Genomic DNA, 18,516 nt, shown 5'->3' with positions numbered 1-18,516 from the left:
GTCGGACACAAAGACTTTGTTAGCATTGCTAGGTATTGGCTTGCGGTTACTAACAAGATGTTAAAAATAATGTAAGACAAAGAAAGTCCACTATTTGTTAAAAAAAAAACTTTTTGATGTAGTTTCTATTTTTTTTTTGTTTTTGTTTTTCCTTAATAGGCAGTACAACTTTAACCACAAAAATATCTGATTTTACTGACTAAAAATAAGCTTGGCGGTTTTATATCTTTTATGACAGAAGCTTTCAACTTTTGGATCTGGTCCCCTTGCACTCTTACAAATGTATAAGGCCCCCAAAGAGTTTGTGTTAATGTGGCTTATATCTACCAATATTTATTATATTTGAAACTGAGAAATTTTAAAAATGTATTTTAACAAACTGAGGGTTTTGGAGGGGAAGGGGTGGGGAGTTAGGTGAGCCTGGTGGTGGGTATTAAGGAGGGCACGTATTGCATGGAGCACTGGGTGTGGTGCATAAACAATGAATCTTGGAACACTGAAAAAATTAAATTTTAAAATATATACATATTTTTTAATAGTCAATGTTAAAACAGTAGTAAACATACATTAACATAAATGACGTATTTTTATGAAAAATAGCTGCATTTTTTAAACTAATTAGAAGGGTGGCATTGTTTTACATATTTATCATCTCCTTAATACATGGCTTAATAGAAGAACCTCTTATCTCCTGCATCAAACCAAATTTATGTGAAGGCCTAGCAGGTTTATCCTCCATCGGTGCAACTGTCAACACAATGAAAAAAGCAATTGAGGGCTTATGAAAAGTGTCTGGACCTCAGGAGCTCCCTCAGAGCGTCCTGGGAACCTCTAGGAGGCCACAGACACACTGCACAGAGACTGCTCTGTGGTATTTCTTGTTGCCCTTCACAATGCCTAGTATAGTGTCTTATTTATGGTTGATAATTATTTGTGCTTAGAATAATCTTTGTCAAATGGAAATCAGTCTGTCTTTCTCTTGCATAAAACCTCTATCAGTGGGCACTTGGGTGGCCCAGTTGGATAAGCGACTGCCTTCGGCTCAGGTCATGATCCCAGGGTCCTAGGATCGAGTACCCGCATCGGGCTCCCTGCTCAGTGGGGAGTCTGCTTCTCCCTCTGACCTTCTCCCCTCTCATGCTTTCTCTCACCCTCTCTCTCAAATAAATAAAGAAAATCTTTTTTTTTTTGAACAACAAACCAAAATCTCTGTCAGTGCAGTGCTTCCCTCTAGTGTCCCTCCCCGGTGTAGTTATATGGCCCCTTACCCACCTCGCAAGCTTTAGTTTCCTCTCCTCTCCCACCACACTGACCTTCACTGTTTATTGAACATAATGTGCTCACTTCTAGCTCTGAGCTTTTGCTGTTTCCCCTGCCAGACAACTGTGCACCTGATGGTTTCCATGGCCAGTACTCTCTCATTCAAGTTGTCATTAAAAGGTATTTTCTCAGGAAAGCATTTGGTATCCACATGCCAATCTAAGTTGGCGCCCCTCCCTAGTGCTATTGCATTACCCTATTTTTTGGTAACATGTATTGCTGTATGAAATTACCTTGTTTATTATGTTTGCTTGTTTATGCTCTCATTCCCCCTCCCACCATTAGAACAACTAACTTGTAAGTTGATATGAGCAGGGACTATTTTTTTTTTTTAAAGATTTTATTTATTTATTTAATGACAGACAGAGATCACAAGGAGGCAGAGAGGTAGGCAGAGAGAGAGGAGGAAGCAGGCTTTCTGCCAAGCAGAGAGCCTGTTGCGGGGCTCAATCCCAGGACCCTGAGATCATACCTGAGCCGAAGGTGGAGGCTTAACCCACTGAGCCACCCAGGTGCCCTGCAGGGACTATTTCCATCTTCTTCTCTACTACAGTCCCCTCAACAGGTCCAGACACATAGTAGGCAGTCATTAATATTTGAAGAAATAAATGAAAGGTAGATATGTTTCTCATTGTGATGTTTCTCTGTTTCTTCATATTTTTACGTATGTGTATTTGTCCTTGGTTTTGTTAGTGGAGAGGGATGATGTCAGTGAAAGACTCTGGTATCCATAATATACTGAAACAGTTTATAGAAATGTAGAGTTACTAAACTTCAAACTTTAGACAGTTAGAATCATTGAATTGCCCAACTATTTATTACCGTGTCATGGCAAATGGCTGTTTACATATTACTCGGAATATATCATTGATTAGGAGATTTCCCTTCAAGGCAGCGCTTTATTCCTTTTTTTTTTCCCCAAAGATTTTATTTATTTATCTGACAGACAGAGACCACAAGCAGGCAGAGAGGCAGGCAAAGAGAGAAGGGGAAGCAGGCTCCCCGCCGAGCAGAGAGCCCGATGCGGGGCTCGATCCCAGGACCCTGAGATCATGACGTGAGCCGAAGGCAGAGGCTTAACCCACTGAGCCACCCAGGTGCCCCATTCCTTTATTAACAGTACAAATGCTAAGGAAATTCTTCCATTTTACATATATTTTAGAATTTTTAATATTGCTGATCACAGAAAAAATTACATCTTATAGCAGGAATTTTACCTGGAATCCTTGAAGTTATCATGATCTCAGGGTTGAGAGATTGAGCCCCTCCTCAGCCTTGTATTCAGTAGGGCATCTGCTTCTCTCCCTCTGCCCCTTCCCTTGCTTGTGTGCATGTGAGTGTGCGCACACACTCTCTCAAATGTCTTTAAAAAAAAAAAAAGTTGCCAGGCACCTTACAAGTCCTATAACTTCCTTCAGTTTACATATTAGGAAGCTGATGTCAGAAGTGTTCATGGACTTGCCATACTCTGAGGTCAAGACAGAAATGGGACAAAGACCCAGGTTAGCAGGTGCCACTTCTTTGTTCCTACCACTGAGTGGATGAAAATAAAATCATTTACTGATGTATTATATAACTGTATCCAGAAACCTTCTCCAAATAATGCTACTTTTGACAATACTATTTCTTAGTGACATAAGTAATTATTTCATAAATTTAATAACTTGTGAATAATAAATAATAGATAAATAGTAAGTAATTTGATTTCTTAGAGATGGTTTGTTGGTACTAATGCTGAGTATATGAAAAGTCACCTTTAAATATACTTCCTTTTAATGGTTGTTGAATTGTACTGTTTTATAGGCAGAACGTTATCAGAGTCTCCTTGAAGAACTGAAAATGAACAAGATACAATTACAGCTTTTCCAACTATATCATAATGAGAAGAAAATTCATTTCCTGAACACTGAGTTAGAGCACGTGAGTAGGGACTTGAGTGTCACAAAGGAGTCTCTTTCCCATCATGAAAATATAGTGAAAGCCAAGAAGAAGGAACATGGAATGTTAACCAGACAACTACAACAAACAGAAAAAGAATTAAAGTGAGTTCTTAAAAATAGTTATTAACAACTGGATTTTATGTACATTGATAGAAAAAATATATATAAGTGACACCTTTAAAGTAGATTTTTTAAAAAAAAATTTTTTACTTTGAAATATTTTTAGTGCACAGAAAAATTACAAAGATAGCAAGAGTTCCCCTATTCCCCACACCTAATTTATCTTACTTTTCACATTATTTATTTGATAGATTATTTTTTATTAATTTATTATATTAATTTTATTAATAATATTATTATTAATTAACAGCCAGTGGTCATTATTAATTTGTCAGAATTCATGAACCAGTGTTGAGACACTACTATTAACTAAAGCCCATACTTTACTCATATTTTCTGATTTTTCCCCAGTGTCCTATTTCTGATTGGGAATACATTACATTTAGTCATCGTGTCTCCTTAGGTTCCTCATGGCTATGACAGTTCCTCAGTCTTTCCTTATTTTTGGTGACCTTGAGAGTTTTGAGGTATATTGGCCAGGTTTTTTTTTGTAGAATGTCTGTCAATTTGTATTTGTCTGATAGTTTTCTTGTAATTAGTAAAGGTTTATGGATTTTGAGGAGGAAGGCCACAGAAGTAAAATGTCATTGTCATCATATCACATCAGGAATGTCAACATATAATCTGTATGACATACCATCTGTCTCATACATGATAATATGAAACTGACCTCACTGTTGATGTTGGCCTTCTCCTGCCTATGCCTGTCTATAAACTCCATTGCAACAGTGAGAAACCTGGCTTCCACAGTCTGCTTTTCATTTTATTTTTTATTTATTTTATTTTATTTTAATTCAATTAATTAACATAAGGTATCATTAGTTTCATGTATAAAGTTCATTTATTCATCAATTACATATAACAGCCACTGCTCATTATGTCACATGCTCATTTCCCCCTACCCATCTCCCCTCATTTTGTTCCCATGATTAAGAGTCTCTTATGATTTGTCTCCCTCTATGATTTTGTCTTATTTTATTTTTCCCTCCTTTCCCCTATGATCCTCAGTTTTGTTTCTTAAATTCCACATATGAGTGAAATATGATAATTGTCTTTCTCTTATTTTGTTTATTTTGTTTAGCATAATACCCCCAGTTCCATCCAGGTCAAGCTACCCTATGACCCAGCAATCACACCACTGGGTATTTACCCTAAAGATACAAGTGTAGTGATCCAAAGGGGCACTTGCATCCCAGTGTTTATAGCAGCGATGTCCACAATAGCCAACTATGGGAAGAAGCCCAGGTGTCCATCAACAGATGAATGGATAAAGAAGATGTGGGATATATACACAATGGAATATTATTCAGCCATCAAAAGGGATTAAATCTTACCATTTGCTGTTCATTTTCAACTCCAGTAGTCACACATAGCAATCCCAGAATTGTTAACCCGTGCCCTCGTGGGGAGCAGCCTTAGCAACTAGAGTATAATGCTTATGTACAGTTCCTTTTGTTTTAGTTTTTAGACTTGAGTCATTTTCAGAGTTATTTAGGTTAGCTCCTTTCCCCTCACCCCCTCCCATAAAGGAGTTTCAAACCAAGATTGGTAATTAGTAGATGCTTTGGTTATATCCCATCTAGGATCCCCTGACCTCCTAAGTGATCTTTTTAAATTTGCATACATTACATTAAGGTTCACTCTTGGTGCTATAAAGTTCTATAGATTTTGACAAATGCATGATGTGATATGCTCACCATTATAGTATCATACAGTGTAGCTTTACCACTCGGAAAGTTCCCCTGTGCCATAACGACCCCCACCCAGCCCCACCACCAGCCCTGATGGGAAATCACTGATCTGCTTATAGTCTCTGAAAGTTAATTTTTAGAATTTATTTTTAAATGTATGATTTGATCAAAAGAACTTCCTTTATATAGTAAAGATTTAATTTACTTTAAAGCAAACTTTATTTTCTTTTTAGATCTCTTGAAGCGCTTTTAAATCAGAAAAGGCCTCAATACATTAAAGCCAAAGAAAACACTTCTCACCACCTCAAGAAATTAGACGTGGCTAAGAAATCAATAAAGGACAGTGAGAAACAGTGTTCTAAACAGGAAGATGACATAAAAGCCCTGGAGACAGAGCTGATTGATTTAGATGGTGCATGGAGGAGTTTTGAAAAGCAGGTTGAGGAAGAAATCTTACAAAAGGGGCGAGACATTGAACTAGAAGCCAGTCAGGTGAACAAGTCAACAAATGAGAAAATTTTCATTTCTATTATCTCAGCTTCTTAGAAACAATTTAAAGAATGTTCTCTGATATTTTAAGAGATTATCCTCAGACAATCCTCATCTAACTTAATAGGGGTTGAAAATTTTCAGCCTGTATCCAGAGTTAAACTTAATCTTTCGACTAGGCTATTTTTACTTTATAAGATTAGATGGCATAACCTTTGTGCGTTAATTACAGTTATAGAAAAACTTCAAAAAGACTACCTACTATCATTTTGTAAAAAGGTTAGGTAATTAAACTATGTTCTTAAGTTTTTAAGGTAATCATTTTCTCCTTATAAATATTATAAAAACTTAAAAATAAGATATATGTGGCTTTAAAAAAACATAACCACTTAACTGGCAGGAGGAAAGTTGATTATTTGAGGTAGTTCAAATGTGGTGGTGAATTAATATCCAATTTGGTATGTAAGACTTAATTATAATAAATTGTTAGTAGATACCCAAAAATTTGTAATTCAGAGTTTTCAAAATTCTCTTAATTGAATTTTTATCATTTATCTTTCATTAATTTTATAATAATCTTACATCATAACATACAAACTGTATAAATAAATATAATTTTATCTGAATATCTGTAATTTTATCTGAACTCTTGCTTTTGGGCCATTAATGAGTTTTAATCCCCTTTCTCGTCTAAGAATTTCTTACAGAAACATAAAGTTGGTTTTGAATGCCTTATGTATTGTCTAAGCAGGTTTAAATAAGAGGTTCATTTTGTGTTCGCATTATCTTACCTGGAGAACATGGCAAACTATCAACTAATTTATATAAAACTTTTGATAGGATTATCTGCTAGTAAATGGTATCTTTAAAATTTCCTCTCATGCTTCTTATGTGAATTAGTAATATTTAACTGTTCCTTCTGCAGCTGGATCATTACAGAGAACTGAAGGAACAAGTAAGAAAGAAAGTGGCGATAATGACCCAACAGCTGGAAAAGCTGCAGTGGGAACAGAAGGCTGACAAAGAAAGACTGGTGTTTGAGAAGAGGAGGCATGGAGAAGTTCAGGTACCTTGGTTTGTGCAGTCATGACTGGGAATTATTTTCAATGAAATTGTATTCTGTTTTTGTATCCGCTTTTCAATATATAAATGGATTTATCCAAGACATAAGCAATTAATCTAAAAAATTCTGGATTCCCAGTTTTCTGCTTAGTGTACCATCCAGGAGCTCTTTCCTTGGTCTAAGGTAGAAGTAGACCTTGCCTTCATGCATGTGATCAGTAAGTATTTTCCACACGTCTGTGTAGTGATGGGCCAGGGCAGACCGTAGTTTCTGTTCTTACATGTATTTTAGTCCAGTAGGGTGAGGAGGAGGATAGATGAAGGGAAAACACAAACAAGTATCACAATAGACGTGAATGCAAAGTCCTGTGGGGACATTAAGGACACAACTCAAAAGGAGCTTGATGCCCTACACAGGAAGTGACCGAGACAGCATGATCGTGTCCACCCCTGCCCCGAGTAAGGCAGACCTGGCTTCCTGCCAGTCTTGTTCTGTCGCTGACCTGTTTAATCTTGAGAAATAACTGAGCCACCCAGGCGCCCCAAGATTAAGATTTTTTTTTAAGAGCATGAGAGGTGGGGGGGCGCCTGGGTGGCTCAGTGGGTTAGAGCCTCTGCCTTCAGCTCAGGTCATGATCCCAGGTTCTTGGGATTGAGTCCCACATTGGGCTCACTGCTCCTCAGGGAGCCTGCTTCCTCCTCTCTCTCTCTGCCTGCTTGTGATCTTTGTCTGTCAAATAAATAAATAAAATCTTTAAAAAAAGAAAAAAAAAAAAGAGCATGAGAGGTGGGAGGGTTAGAAGGAGAAGCAGGCTCCCCACTGAGCAGGGCCTCCATCCCTGTTCTCTAGGATCATGGCTGGAGCTGAAAGCGGTCTCTTAATCAATTGAGCCACCCAGGCGCCCGAGCAGGACCATTTCTGATAAGAACTGTAAATGGAAATTGTTCTGAATTATACAGACACTTGATTTATATGTGGATATTTGGAATTTAGAGGAACAATGTTTATGGATTACTTTGCTAGACACTTTGCGCTCCTTAGCTCTTGTATGTCTCACAATACTATAGAGCAGGTGTTTACTCTAAGGTAGAGACGGGGAAGCTAATGATTGGGATTTCGAAATGAAACATGTCTCTGGAAACAGGTCTGACATTCTCCAGACACAACAGCAGTAATACTGTAATATAGTGTGTATTTGTACAGGCCGTGTATATACATGTTTATAGCCCTGCTATGAACCCAGTTTATTTAATCCTCAAACAATTTATTAGCATTAGTATGTTCTCATCCTGGTTTTTCCTCCTTTATGCATTCTCTGCCTTGGTGACCTATATTCTCATAGTGTACACACCATCTGCTGATGACTCCAAAACTGGTATTTCTTGCTCACAGCCTCATGTATCTGGCTGCTTTGTCAGCATCTCCATTCTGGATGTTGAATAGATATCTCGAACTTAAATCCCAAGCTGCCTTTTTGATCTTCACACCCAAATGCTTCCTGCACGTGATCTTTCTCATTTTACATGATGACAGTTCAATCTTACTGGTTGTTCAGAGCAGAAACCTTGGAGTCCGGTTTTTGACTCTTTTAGGAAATTCTGCTGGCTCCCCCTGAAAGTATACCAAAAATCATTTCCCTTCTTTCCACTGCTGTTGTTCCAAGTCACCCTCTTTTTGTTTGTTTATACCACTGTGGTAGCCTGCTACGTTTCCCTGTTTCCACTCTTTTCTCCTCCACAACAGTCTCAGCACAGTACCCAAGAGATGGTTTTAGTATCTAAGTCAGATCATGAAACTTGCCTTTTTTAAGTCCTCCAGTGGCTCACCATCACACACAAAGTTTAAGTCAAGGTTCTCGAGTACATAGACCTACCTGATTTGTTCACCTCTCCCACCCCAATTAGCCTTTCAAATCTCCTCTTTTTCTGTTCTCTTATTCCTTGTGATCTAGCTCTCCTGGCCTCTGGAACACATCAGATATATTTCTGCCTTTGAGCCTGTGCACTGGTTATTGCTCTGCTTGGAACATGCTTTTCCTACATTACATTTTTAACTCCCTCACATCCTGCAAGTCTTTGCTCAAATGTTGCCTTCCATGAGGCCTACTCGGATTTCCCTGTTTAAAATTATAGTCCGCACTACACTTCTGTTCCCCATTCCCCAGCTCTGTTTCTCCCACAGCAATTATCCTAGCACATGATTTAACTTAGATGTTCTATTTGTCTGCCTTCCTCTCTAGAATGTAAACTCCACAAAACAGGAATATTTTTCTGTTTTGTTCACTGATGGGTCCCAAGTGCCCAGAATAGTTCCTTATCTAGAGCAGATAATCAATAAATATTTGTTGACCTAATGAATTTCCAGATGAAGGAATCGAGACACAAGGTGGTTAACTTGACTGGACTAGTAAGTGGAGGAGCTGGGATGTGCTTCCAGACCTTGTCTCATCTCAGCCTCCCATTGTAGTCTTGCTGCGCGTTGGCAGAGGAAAATGAGAACAAGTAGGAAAGGGGAACTGCGTGCTAACCGTGAGTGGAAGAAAGGACCTTTTGTGGAGGGACAAAAACAGATGTAGTACCAGAGCAGTAACCACTCTGAAAACACTTGTGTAATTAATGTCACATTATAAAATTTTACATGGATTTCAGCAAATACTCGTTGTGCATTTTTGCCTTTGTACATGCTAGTTTTGGAAAACCCTACTCATTTTACCTGGTAAATTCTGTAGCTGCCCACATCACAAAGCCTTCTCTGGCCTGCTTTTTCTCCCCACCAAGAACCTGAATATGATTTCTTCCTCATCTAATCACCCATTGTGCTTAACCTATACCTAAGGGCTCTTATCAGATTGAAGCAAAAGCAGGTAATTGGTACAGTTCTACTAGACTGGAAGTGTCTTAAAAGCAGGATTTATAACTATCCATTGTGAACCTTGTACTTAGATGTCAGTAAGTGGTGGTTGAGTTGCAGTTGTCTTTTGAATATAAAAACATTTGTAGAAGAAGAAAAACACATCAGGCTAGAGAGACATGGAGAAATCTGTTACCGGTACTCAGTTTCCCAAAGGACTAGTGGCTCCCTTCCGTGGAAGGAGGAGCTTAACTTTCCACAGAACCCGAGGTCACGAGGTTCTGGGCAGTGTTGGGTTTTCCCAGACAACTGGCATCTCAAATCCAGAATGCCTGGTACTGTGACAGTCTGATTGTCCCCCATTATGTGTCAAGCGGACACCCTGGCCTTTTACATTTTCTTCAGCAAAGCCCATTTGTTTTTTTTATTTTGTTTTTTGAGAGAGAGAGAGAACACGAGGGAGTCAGCATGCACACATGTGTGAGCAGCGGGGAGGGGCAGAGGGAGAAAGGGAATATTAAGGAGGCAGGCTCCACACCCAGCATAGAGCCCGACACTGGGCTCGACCTTACCATCTTGAGATCATGACCTGAACGGAAATCAAGAGTTAGACTCTTAACTGACTGAGCCATCCAGGTGCCCCAGCAAAGCCCATTGTTTAACCTAAGCCATATCCAAAGTTTGTTCTGAGCTCATTGTGTAACAGATGGTGACCCCAAAGAGACCCATCTGACCTAAGTAATGACCAGGAAGGAACTCAACTGGCAGGATACAAACCCTAAAAGTGGCTGGAGTAAAGGCAGAGGTCGGTGTTTCCAGTTGACTTAACTTGGTATTCCTCATTAATCTTGTTTTTGCTGCTTTGAATGGAATTCTTTTATTTTTTTTTTAAGATTTTATTTATTTATTTAACAGAGAGAGATCACAAGTAGACAGAGAGGCAGGCAGAGAGAGAGAGGGAAGCAGGCTCCCGGCTGAGCAGAGAGCCTGATGTGGGACTCGATCCCAGGACCCTGAGATCATGACCTGAGCTGAAGGCAGCGGCTTAACCCACTGAGCCACCCAGGCGCCCTGAATGGAATTCTTTAGGGAGATAATAGAATTTCAATATGGAACTTTCATTTCAAAATATGTGAATCCTAGAGCAAAGGAACTGTGTGTTGCTTATTGTTATAACTCTGGCACCTGGCAAAGGAAGTGTTCATTCAGTGAATTTGTATTACACATGAGTAAAATGACATAATTATCTTTATAGAATATGTTTGTCCTTTTCCACATGAAAATTGGCATTTCTTCTCTTTCCTGGTATTATACACTGAAAAAGAATTGTGTGTTTTACTTTGGTACACTCCTGGTTTTAGATCTCTTAGTAATAGAGTAAGAAAGGTTCATCTTGCTGTAGTACACAGGGTGAACAGGGGAAGATTAGAGGTGAAAGCCGTTGAAGGCTAGCACATCACTTGTATTTAGTGATAAAGTGAATGGAGCAAGACTTTAGAGAAGTCTTAGTCCCACGGGCCCATTGTTGCGTTGCAGGTTCCTGTGCTATTGTAACACCAAGTCACTGTCCTGGAATCATTGTGTGATTGACTGCCTCCCACCAGCCCTCAGTCTTTGAGAGCAGAGACTCTGTCCTGTCCATTATTATTTTTTAAGATTGATTGATTGATTTGAGAGAGAGAGAGCATACATACACAAGTGGGGGGAGGGGCTGAGTAAGAGGGAGAGATGGCATCCCAAGCAAACTTCCCAACGAGCAGCCCTATCCAGGACCTATTAGATCGTGACCTGAGCTGAAATCACGAGGCAGATGCTCAACCAACTGAGCCACCCAGGTGCCCCTTCTGTTTATTATTATAACTCTCATACCTAGTATAAGATAGCCAGAGAATAAATATTCTTTGAATGAATTAGTTTGAGGAACACATATGAGATATGTGAGGTCTTTGAAAATCAACCCTTAGAAGTTACCAGAGGTCAGCTATCTAGTAAATGGTGAAGCCAGGATTTGAGCCTTGACACTTAAAATCACAAAGCTCTATCCCTTACTGCCTTTTCAGAGTTAAACATTGCTCTTACGTGTGTTTTCATAAGGTTATATTTGATGTGCTTCAAATTTGAAATATCTTACAATTCTACAGTCATTTCTAGCAATATGGTGAAAAATAATTTTGTTTGGAGTTGCCGATACTGATTTTATGTTTTTTTCCCTATTTTAGGAAAATCTAAAACAAATAAAAGAACAAATAGAAGACCATAAAAAAAGAATAGAAAAGTTGGAGGAGTATACAAAAACATGCATGTGGGTACAGTTCTTATGGCTTTCTCAGGTCTCATGTGTCTGGTATATTTATGGGATATTCATGAAATGAAAGCTTCCACCGACTGTATCCTAAAGTTCTCACTTCTTTTTTTTTTTTAATTTCCTTGAGGATAATTAAAAATTATACTTAACCATATAAGTAAATACAGTAAGTTTTAAAAATATAAACTTTCAAATGTGTAATTTTGGTATTGATATTTTATAATAAAAGTTAGGTCATGAAAACTAATATAACCTAAGTATCCTACCACCAGAACTTTTATTTTTCATTTGTGTTTACTTATTACTAAGCCCACAACGACTGTTCTTGTTATAGCAATCGATCCTTACTTCCTCAGTATTCAGAACTGTGCATCTTCTGAATCAACAAAGAATGATCAAAATCTCTTTGACCATGTCTGGTGCTAGGCTTATTTTATTGTATTTTTCATCACTTAAAATTGATAAACACTATTCTGTTCCCCTGCGATGCCAGACCACAGTGGAATGTATCTTGTAATTAAATTTTGTTTTTTCTTTTTGCTGTGTAATTTATTGTTATTGTTATGCAGGGATTGCTTGAAAGAGAAAAAACAGCAAGAGGAAATGCTAGTGGGTGAAATTGAAAACACAAAATCAAGAATGTCTGAAGTTAATGAGGAACTGAATCTTATTAGAAATGAACTGCAGAATGCTGGGATTGACAACCATGAGGGGAACCGGCAGCAAAAGAGAGCGGAGGTTCTGGAGCACCTGAAAAGACTTTACCCAGATTCTGTGGTAATTAGAGATGAATAGTTAATTGAAACAAAAAGCCTAAGCCTTCTTATTTGGGATTAGGAATGTTATTAGAAAACAGAATTATTTCTAATTATTATTAGAAATTATTAGCTTTTAGAAAGCAGAATTGTTTCAGAAATCTTTTAGTTTTGTGTTTGATTGTTTATAATCAAAACTTAATAGTAAATAATTGCAACAAAATTTAGATAACTTTCAGCAGTGTATATAGATAGTAATTATTGGAAGGAAACATTAGTGTGAACCTATTACCCAAAAAATCTAAGTTTGACCAGTATCCTCAAAGGACACAGGTGCCATAAGATAGTCTGGCCCTCCCACCCCAGGCAGATAGTCTCAAACTGCATATTCTTCATGGTTTCAATTTTTTAAAAATATTTTTTCAGTAGGTATCATTGGCATACTTTTGAAACAATGAATTTTTATTCTGTAAAGCTGATACGTGGATACACATACCCACTTTTGCTAATGTATTTCATTAGCCCAGATACAGCAAAAGCTAACCTGTTGCTTGGTGTCAGCTTCACAGAATTATTTCCTCTGGCATTATGGCTGTGGCCTCTGACTCTCATGTCACCAACTCCGGTGTACACTGTGCAGTCCTTAGTTTGTGAGAACCTCCTTTTAGCTTTCAATACTGTTAGCCGCATGAACTGTTTTGAAACTGGCCTTGACTTCTAGATCATGATGAAGGAGTAAAGCTAAGTCACAGAATCCTTCCCCCCAATACCAGAGAAAATGGCAAAACTAGTTTTGAAAATGAGTGTAACGACCAAAAGAAGTGGCTGTTATATCTAATGCCAGAACTTCAGAAAATGGTGATAGTCCATGATTAAAAAGAAAAGATTAAACAGTAACATTTCTTGTTCCTAACTCTGCAGAAGGAAAACTAACAAATTGATTACTTCCTGAGAATCCTTCCCTAATATCCCTTAATCTAGCAAAAAGCCAACACACATTTATTTGTTTCCTTTGGTTAAAAAAGTGGTGAATCAAGGAACATGAACCTCTAATGTTCTTAGATGGAAGTGAAGGCCAATTCAAAGCCCTTTGGCAGAAATGGGATTCCCCACCCACACCCCCCCACCCCTGCCCCATGGTAGAGGCCGTAGGTATTTCCTTGGCAAGGAAAAACTTAAGAAAGAGTAAAACAGATATTCAAACAAAAGACACACACAGCCGCAACTCAACCCTCACTTGTCCCTGTCTTACAAGCCCTAAGATGCTAGGAAATCAGAAAATACTGAGGGTCTAGATCAGAAACTACTTGGTCCATCACCTCAGAGAAGATAGCCATCTCCACTCTAGGTGAGGCAAGCGAAACAGTTAGCCAGCACAGCAACTTTGGGCTCTGCACAGAGCTGCCCACCTTAAATGTAAGCAAGGTGAAAACAGTCAGTATGGTAGATACAGGTCCATAGAAAATGAAGAGAAATGGTAATTTAAAAAGCACTTGGGCTCAGTGGGTTGGGCCGCTGCCTTCGGCTCGGGTCGTGATCTCAGGGTCCTGGGATCGAGTCCCGCATCCGGCTCTCTGCTCAGCGGGGAGCCTGCTTCCTCCTCTCTCTCTGCCTGCCTCTCTGCCTACTTGTGATCTCTGTCGGATAGGTGGATAAAGTCTTTGAAAAAAAAAAAAAAAAAAAAAAGCACTTGGAAGTCTAAGAGCCTAGTCTGGGAGAAGGTTACAGAACAAAATCCCCCATAAGAGCTTGAATTTGCACAACCATATTCACATATGAGCTAAAGCAAAGAAAAGTAAAATGCAGAGCTATGAAAACAAATCAAGAACAAACAGTAGGGGCACCTGGGTGGCTCAGAGGTTTAACCCTCTGCTTTCAGGGTCCTGGGATTGAGCCCCGCATCGGGCTCTCTGCTCAGCAGGGAGCCTGCCTCTCTGCCTACTTGCGATCTCTCTTTCTGTCAAATAAATAAATAAAAATCTTTAAAAAAAAAAAAAAAAAAAAAAGAACAAACAGTATTACTGAACTAATAGATTGTCAAGTAGCGAGGAGAATGGGTTACACAGCTGCAAGTCAGATTACTGACCTAGCAGTAAGGTTTGAGTTAATCACAGGTGAATGGACACGGAAAAAACAAAGAGCAGGATGATAAACAGTAAAGTCAGTGACGGTCTATCATAACAAAATTGGTATTCCTGAAGTAGAACCTAGCAAATGAAGAAAGAGTAGGAAGATGTAAAATTGAATCTTCAGGTATTCCCAGGACGTTACAGGATGGCTGACATTCTGACATTTTCTAGTAAAGGTGTTGATGTTCAGTCTAATTCTTGACCAGTCTTCAGACCTCAGATAACGCTTCTTCATAGGAGGAGTCCCGTTGCCTCCTCAAGTCGGCCTGGTCCCTAGTACGCACTCTCAGAGCACATTGTGCTGGATCACAGTGTGGATTACTGCTGCATTTTGTACTCGTAATTGCTCTCGTAAGTGCTCATAATTGCTATTTGTATCTTTCTTCCCTACTAGACGAAAAGCTTGGTAAGGCCAGGGTGTCTGTTTTATTCGGTAATGGTCACACAGTGTCTAGTTGAGTATCCGCATGTACTAGGTGCCTCACTGGTTCTTACTTAATGACTAAGAGAGCGGACAAATACTATTATCAGAGCCTTATAAAATATTTTAATACCTTTGTAAGGCTAATCTCTCCTCGCTACTCTTTTTTTTTTTTTTTTTTTTTTTTTTGAGATTTTATTTATTTGACAGAGAGAGACACAGCGAGAAAGGGAGCACTGGTTGGGGGGAATGGGAGAGAGAGAAGCAGACTCCTTGCTGAGCAGGGAGCCCGATGCCGGGCTCCATCCTGGGACCCTGGCATCATTACCTAAGCTGAAAGCAGACGCTTAACCACTGAGCCATCCAGTACTCACAGCTCTTTTCTTTGGTGAAGTGCTACATCCAAATGGATACTTCATGATGAAATCTATGTCCATTTGAATAAGACTGTTCAAATATGTTTATAATTTTATAAAATTAGTTTTGGGCTCTTATGCTTTGTTACATAAGAAACAATGAATTATATGTTCCTCAATAATATGTTTGTTTTTCTCCTTTTTTGAAACCTGCTAAGTTTGGAAGACTCCTTGACCTCTGTCATCCTATTCACAAGAAATACCAGTTGGCTGTTACTAAACTTTTTGGCCGGTACATGGTTGCCATTGTTGTAGCCTCTGAAAAGGTAGCAAAAGATTGTATTCGATTTCTGAAGGAAGAAAGAGCTGAACCGGAGACATTCCTTGCTCTGGATTACCTTGATGTAAGAAATTTGTAATATTTATTAGTGCTTAGTAGTTATAAAATCTTGTCTTTTAAAGTGTGTCTTTATTGCCATAAACTATGGTAGTGATTGAAAAAATCATAGCTTGGATGTCAGTTAGTCATTCGAATGGCTGGTGTTAATGTATCGGTAGGCGAAGAATGATCATTTTTTTTTAAGATTTTTATTTATTTGAGAGAGCGAGCGAGAGAGTGTGAGCCAGGGGGGGAGGCAGAGGAGAGGGAGAAGCAAGCTCCCTGCTGAGCAGGGAGCCCGGTGTGGAACTCATCCCCGGACCCCGGGATCATGACCTGAGCTGAAGGCACATGCTTAACTGACTGAGCCACCCAAGCGTGCCAAGAATAATAATTCTTGATTTTATATTTCTTCCTAAATTAGTTTTGCTATAATTCTACCTTGATGATTTTGAGAACATTACTTTAGCTTATTTGCCAGCAATTTCTTTTGTTCCATAGCGAACTGTGGGAACAGTTAAGACGTATGGTCTCTCCATGAAATGCCAACCCTGATCTCAGCTGTTAAATATGCAGCCCCAGAGTGACAGACATTGCAGTAAACACTCAGCAGCCCTTGGTGCACAGACTAAATTTGGGGCCTTTAAGTATGTATTGAGAGGCGTTCGGGGATCCAGAGTAAATTCCTGGGGCAGGACTTTGCTGTTATTGTAGCTGATGCCCTTTACTGGTTTTTTTATTGCTCACTAAGGAAAATGCCTCCTTGTTCCAGCTCTGAAGATGCTGAGCGGCAGGCGCTGTACACTGGTTAGAGCTCGTGCCCTAGCCTGGGCTGCCGGCCGCTCACTCCCAGTCCCTCGGTGGCATTACTTCTCGGTGGCTTCTTCTCATAAAAACGAGGTCATTCTTGCTGTTCTTCAGTAATCATTGCAGATGCTTTTTAAAAAAATCTATTTACAAACCCAGCTTGGAATTCGTATCAAAGAAGGTCTGGAGGCTTTCCTGGTCATGATGTGCCACTCTTTTGACACCTATTGTAAATGAGTATTATCTCCCACTGGACCCTAATTTTGAGAGTATAGAACATCTCTCATGCATTGTTTTGTCCTAACCAGTCAGTGGCAGAGTTGAATCTGGAAATTATGTCTTCTGGCTTTTGCTGAAGTGTGTTTTCTTTAAATGTTACATGAGCCACAACATATATAGTTCCTCGGGTTCTTGTCAAAATTTTATTACAAATAAGTATGTACTGTTAAATTTTTTTTTTTTTTTTTTTTTTTTGCTGTTACGCTTATTTATGCCTTTTGAGGATGTAGTATTTGGTTTTTAGTGTATCTAATATATCAAATATTTTTTAACCTTTTAGATAAAGCCAATCAATGAAAGATTAAGGGAGATAAAAGGCTGTAAAATGGTGATTGATGTCATAAAGACTCAGTTTCCTCAGCTGAAGAAAGTAATTCAGTTTGTGTGTGGAAATGGCCTTGTCTGTGAGACTGTGGAAGAAGCAAGGCATATCGCATTCGGTGGACCTGAGAGACGGAAAGTAAGAGGCTTACATCATACTCTGGGATAACTTGAAGCAGTATTTATAAGACTAACATACTATATCCACATAAATATCTATATGTTTTCATAGGCTCTCTTTCAGGAGGAAAAGTAGTGTAAAACCAAAGACAGTTATGGCTTTAGTGGTTGTTATTATAATGCTCGGTTGAATTTTCAAAAAATTAATTTCTATTATATTCTCCATTATCATAAATTATATTTTGGAAATTATATTTATTGTAATCATAGCCTAAATAAATGTCCTTGGTGAATCTCTGATTTTTTTCCTGGCATTCACATATGTAATGCATGTGTTTCTGAATACCAGGGGAAAGATTTTAGGTACTTATTTTAGTTCTTCCATAGCTTAATGCAGACACTATCCTTTTACACATTCAAGGTTTTAACACATTTAAAGTTATAGAAATAGCGTAATTGAGATGAAGTCACTGAATCCTAATCTCAAGGGAATGATTTTGATTTTGATTTAAAAATATTGTTTTACTCAGTTGAACAGTTTCTATTTAGTTAAGGAATATTAAATTCCTAAAATTACCTGTTTTTTTTTTAAACTATATTTGTGAAGTATGACCCAGTATCCAGGAGCCTAAGTTATGAATTAAGACCGGTGATGCTACTTAGTAATTAATTACATGACTTCAGGCTAATCTCTGCACTTCTAATTTTCTCATCTAAAATTGGGGAAATAATAGCACTTATTTTGTAGAGCTAGAGGGTTAAATTCAGTAATAATGTGCACAATTTCATTTGAGTGCCCAACAAATAGCTCTCACAAAGTGCTAATCATTTTTTTTTAACGGTAGTTAATTTACACATTAGATCTAGAATGTCCACAGTTGCAAATTAATGCAAAACAGGCTCTTCTTATTAAAAGTAAGAATTTTCAGTATTAAACTTACTAGCTTATCTAATAACATGATTAATTTTTCAGACATTTTAGTACTTCTCTCAGTAATCTTTCTGAGAATTCAGTCACTGTTTTAGTAATCACTGTCATTGATTTCTACATATTAAATTTAAGGAGGCAAAATAAGTGAGCTACTAAGGTACCTTATTTGGCTATCTAATTATGCTATAATAGAGTTTTGTATCTTTGTAAAATGTGTTTTTAAAATTGGCTTTTGAAGAT

General features: G+C 38.3%; 1 protein-coding gene across 2 annotated transcripts in view; it reads left to right on the top strand.

The window, feature by feature from the left end:
* The window catches only part of SMC1B (structural maintenance of chromosomes 1B), a 76,424-nt gene that overhangs the window by 16,077 nt on the left and 41,831 nt on the right, over nucleotides 1-18,516 (top strand). For both annotated transcript variants that reach the window (XM_059187255.1, XM_059187256.1), the window contains exons 5-11: nucleotides 3,124-3,362; nucleotides 5,305-5,563; nucleotides 6,486-6,626; nucleotides 11,693-11,775; nucleotides 12,348-12,555; nucleotides 15,658-15,843; nucleotides 17,185-17,364. In XM_059187255.1, the coding sequence (XP_059043238.1) occupies nucleotides 3,124-3,362; nucleotides 5,305-5,563; nucleotides 6,486-6,626; nucleotides 11,693-11,775; nucleotides 12,348-12,555; nucleotides 15,658-15,843; nucleotides 17,185-17,364 (1,296 nt within the window). The remainder of the gene's footprint in view (nucleotides 1-3,123; nucleotides 3,363-5,304; nucleotides 5,564-6,485; nucleotides 6,627-11,692; nucleotides 11,776-12,347; nucleotides 12,556-15,657; nucleotides 15,844-17,184; nucleotides 17,365-18,516) is intronic.

This window comes from Mustela lutreola, chromosome 8 (genome assembly GCF_030435805.1).
Source record: "Mustela lutreola isolate mMusLut2 chromosome 8, mMusLut2.pri, whole genome shotgun sequence".
Taxonomy (NCBI): Eukaryota; Metazoa; Chordata; class Mammalia; order Carnivora; family Mustelidae; genus Mustela; species Mustela lutreola.
This window is presented reverse-complemented; position numbering and strand designations above follow the sequence as displayed.